The 3,672-nt window shown below is 37.4% G+C and overlaps 1 protein-coding gene across 1 annotated transcript in view; it reads right to left on the bottom strand.

The window, feature by feature from the left end:
* Positions 1-227: 227 nt before the first annotated feature.
* slc47a4 (solute carrier family 47 member 4) overlaps positions 228-3,672 on the bottom strand; it is a 29,125-nt gene continuing 25,680 nt past the window's right edge. Inside the window, exons 14-17 of the mRNA XM_073817738.1 lie at positions 1,639-1,771; positions 1,431-1,525; positions 1,239-1,337; positions 228-1,134 (exon numbers count right to left, since the gene is read on the bottom strand). Coding sequence (XP_073673839.1) covers positions 850-1,134; positions 1,239-1,337; positions 1,431-1,525; positions 1,639-1,771 — 612 coding nt within the window. The 3' untranslated portion in view covers positions 228-849. The remainder of the gene's footprint in view (positions 1,135-1,238; positions 1,338-1,430; positions 1,526-1,638; positions 1,772-3,672) is intronic.

The following is a 3,672-nucleotide window of genomic DNA, read 5'->3' as shown; positions in this document are numbered from 1 at the left end:
TGATTCCTTCTACATTGGATGCAGTACGATATGGCTTCTTAAAAGTTGAATTTCTTTTAACTTAAAAGGATAGTTCACCCAAAAATGAAAATTCTGCCATTAATAACTATTAATTACCCTCATGTCGTTTCAAACCTGAAAATAGTCCATCAGTGCTTTAAGCTTAATTTTATGAGGCTACGAGAACACTTTTTGTGCGCAAAGAAAACACATTGCGGTTGAGCCACTGATGTCACATGGATTATTTTAATGATGTCCTTACTACCTTTCTGGCTCTTGAACGTGTCAGTTGCATTGCTGTCTATGCAGGTTCAGTAATATAATCAAAAATATCTTAATTTGTGTTCTGAAGATGAGCAAAATGCGTTTTGTGTAAACAGGCCTACAGGTTAGGTAGGTAGGATTCCTTAGGAAGTTTCTGCATACAATTGACAGCATTTGCTTCAAGTTTCCACCATTCCACTATGTTTAATAATACAGATTTCTCAATATCTGACAGGCACTTTATAGAATATCTTCTGTTTGGCGGCATTTCTCTAGCAGCCGTCTGACTAGAAATGTCAACTGAAGAGATTATATGACTGTGTCACTGGGGAACAGACCTTTTCCTGCTAAGCTGCTCGATTTTCTTACTACTTGGCTTAATGCTGTGGACAAAGCAAGTGCACACAGAATAAAAATATGATCATCTGTCTAGGCCACAATATACAGCCTGAGACCAATGTGAAAATGCATCTACTTTTCTAATTCAATACGATTTCTTCAATACCTCTCATATTCACAGCATAGAGATAGAAAAGGTTCACAGTGAATCTATCTGAGGTCCAGGTTTCAAACGATACTCACTAACTAGAAAGGAGTGGCTGTGGTAAAGTTTGAGTCCAAAGTAAAATTTCTACCAGAACCATAAGATACCTCAGGTAAAGGTACAGTGAGATGGACGGCTATCCCTAAAGCTAGGATGAGAAGGGCACAGAGGGTGGTCAGACCTCTTCTGAGGATCAGCTGAGCGGTAGAGAGCAGAGCTGCTGGCTTTTCCTCCACATGAGTCGCATTTGGCCCCTCTTGTACCGCAGTATGGTTGAGCCCCTCATCCTGATCGTGAGAGCTCACAACCACGTATCCATTCTCATTCTGAAACAGTAAGATATAATTTAATTTAACATAATTTAAGTCATTTTTTAAGTCATAGTTCTTGTTGATTATTTAAAATGAAAACTACAAAGACAGAAAAATACCTCTGCGTTCAGGACCACCTGGTAGAAGCTGTTGCGATGGCTTGGGGTCATTGTTCCATTTGCTGCTCCATTTGCACTCTTTCCTGTACGCTCAACTGCCTTTCAAAGAGAAAGTCATCAATTCATCACATGAACATGAGCACTATAATTAGATTAGAAAAGGTGCTGTTTTAATAGACCTGATATGCCTACCTCTTGTGTCATTTTCTTCCAGTTTAATTTGAAAATAACCACGGTGAAAAAAATCGCTAACAAAAAGACAGCAATGAGGAGGCCCAGCCAAAAGCCTAAAAGAGTGGATAAAAGAATAAATAATTGTGGATATTAAAAGGTTCCCTGATAATTAATGTAATCTAACACCAGTAATTGTGACAAGTCAGTATGATGAATTTAGACAAACCAGCAACTTGTAACTTGGCTGTGAACATTAGAACAATGCTTGATGGGAGTCCAATGCAGTAGTAGCCAAAGAGGTTAGCAATAGCGGCTATTTTCTGCTGTCCTGTACCAAGAAGAATGCCCATGCCAACACACTGAAAGAATTAAAAAAAAATCTGTATTAGAAGAACTTCCTCTCTCTATATATACAGTTGAAGTCAAAAGTTTACATACACCTTGTAGAATCTGCAAAATGTTAATTATTTTACCAAAATTAGAGGGATCATACAAAATGCATGTTATTTTTTATTTAGTACTGACCTGAATAAGATAGTTCACATAAAAGATGTTTACATATAGTCCACAAGAGGAATATAATACTTGAATTTATAAAAATGACCCCTTCAAAAGTTTACATACACTTGATTTCTTAATACTGGGTTGTTACCTGAATGATTCACAGCTGTTTTTTTAGTAAATTTGTTCATGAGTCCCTTGTTTGTCCTGAACAGTAAAACTGCCTGCTGTTCTTCAGGAAAAAACTTTAGGTCCCAAAATTCTTTGGTTGTTCAGCATTTTTGTGTATTTGAACCCTTTCCAACAATGACTGTATGATTTTTAGATCCATTTTTCACACTGAGGACAACTGAAAGACTCAAATACAACTATTACAGAAGGTTCAAATGCTCACTGATGCTCCAGAAGGAAACACAATGCATTAAGAGTTGGGGGTGAAAACTTTTGAACAGAATGGACATTTTTCTTATTTTGCCTAAATATCATGTTTTTGTTTTTTTTCAATTAGTACTGCCCTTCAGAAGCTACTTACATGTTTCCCAGTTACACTTACTCTGATCTTCAAATTCCAAAAGTTTTCCTAATGTGAGCGTTATCAGTAGTCACTGTTGGAAAGGGTTCAAATACACAAAAATGCTGAAAAAAACCCACAAAGAATTTGTTGGACCTGAAGGATTTTTATGAGGAACAGCGGCAACTCATTAACAACTATCACTAAAAAAAAAAATAATAAAAAATAAAAAAAACACCTGTGGCTCATGTGACTCAGTAACAACAGAGTATTAAAGGAGAACTCCGGTGTGATATTGACCTAGTGTATTGAATCATGATACCGAGTGTAAACGTACCTTGCATATCTCATCTCGTCTTGTCCACTGCTGTCCGAAATCTGGGGTCAGTTAGCCGATGCTCACAACAGCTTGTCAATGAGATCAATGGGGCATCGAAGCAGTCATGTAAATAAATCACTGTTTTACGCCATTTACGAGGCACAAAGTAGCGCCACACTTCATCGGTAGACTTCCAAGGGCCCTGACATTTAAAACGCGACATTGAAAACTCATAAAAAGCACCGGTAGTTTATTTACGAGAAGATTTATACAGACAGTAACTTCAAGGAGTTTAGCGATCGCCGCCATCTTGAATGTAGTCACGTTAAGTCGAATGTCGAGCACGAAGGAAACTACAACCTGATAGGTTGAAAACCTGATACGTTCCTTCCTGCTCGTCACTCGACTTAACGTGACTACATTCAAGATGGCGACGGCCGCTAAACTTCTTGCCGTTACTGTCTGTATAAATCTTCTCGTAAATAAACTACCGGTGCTTTTTATGAGTTTTCAATGTCGCGTTTTGAATGTCAGGGCCCTTGGAAGTCTACCGATGAAGTGTGGCGCTACTTTGTGCCTCGTAAATGGCGTAAAACAGTGATTTATTTACATGACTGCTTCGATGCCCCATTGATCTCATTGACAAGCTGTTGTGAGCATCGGATAACTGACCCCAGATTTCGGACAGCAGTGGACAAGACGAGATGAGATATGCAAGGTACGTTTACACTCGGTATCATGATTCAATACACTTTAGGTCAATATCACACCGGAGTTCTCCTTTAAGAAACAAGTGTATGTAAACTTTTGAACAGGGTCAACTATCAATTCAACTATTATTTTCTCTTGTGGACTAAATATCTATATATCAATATACATATATATATATATATATATATATATATATATATATATATATATATATATAT

This window comes from Garra rufa, chromosome 14 (assembly GCF_049309525.1).
Source record: "Garra rufa chromosome 14, GarRuf1.0, whole genome shotgun sequence".
In the NCBI taxonomy this organism is placed as follows: domain Eukaryota; kingdom Metazoa; phylum Chordata; class Actinopteri; order Cypriniformes; family Cyprinidae; genus Garra; species Garra rufa.
Note: the sequence above shows the minus strand (reverse complement) of the source record. Positions and strands in the feature narration are given on the sequence as shown.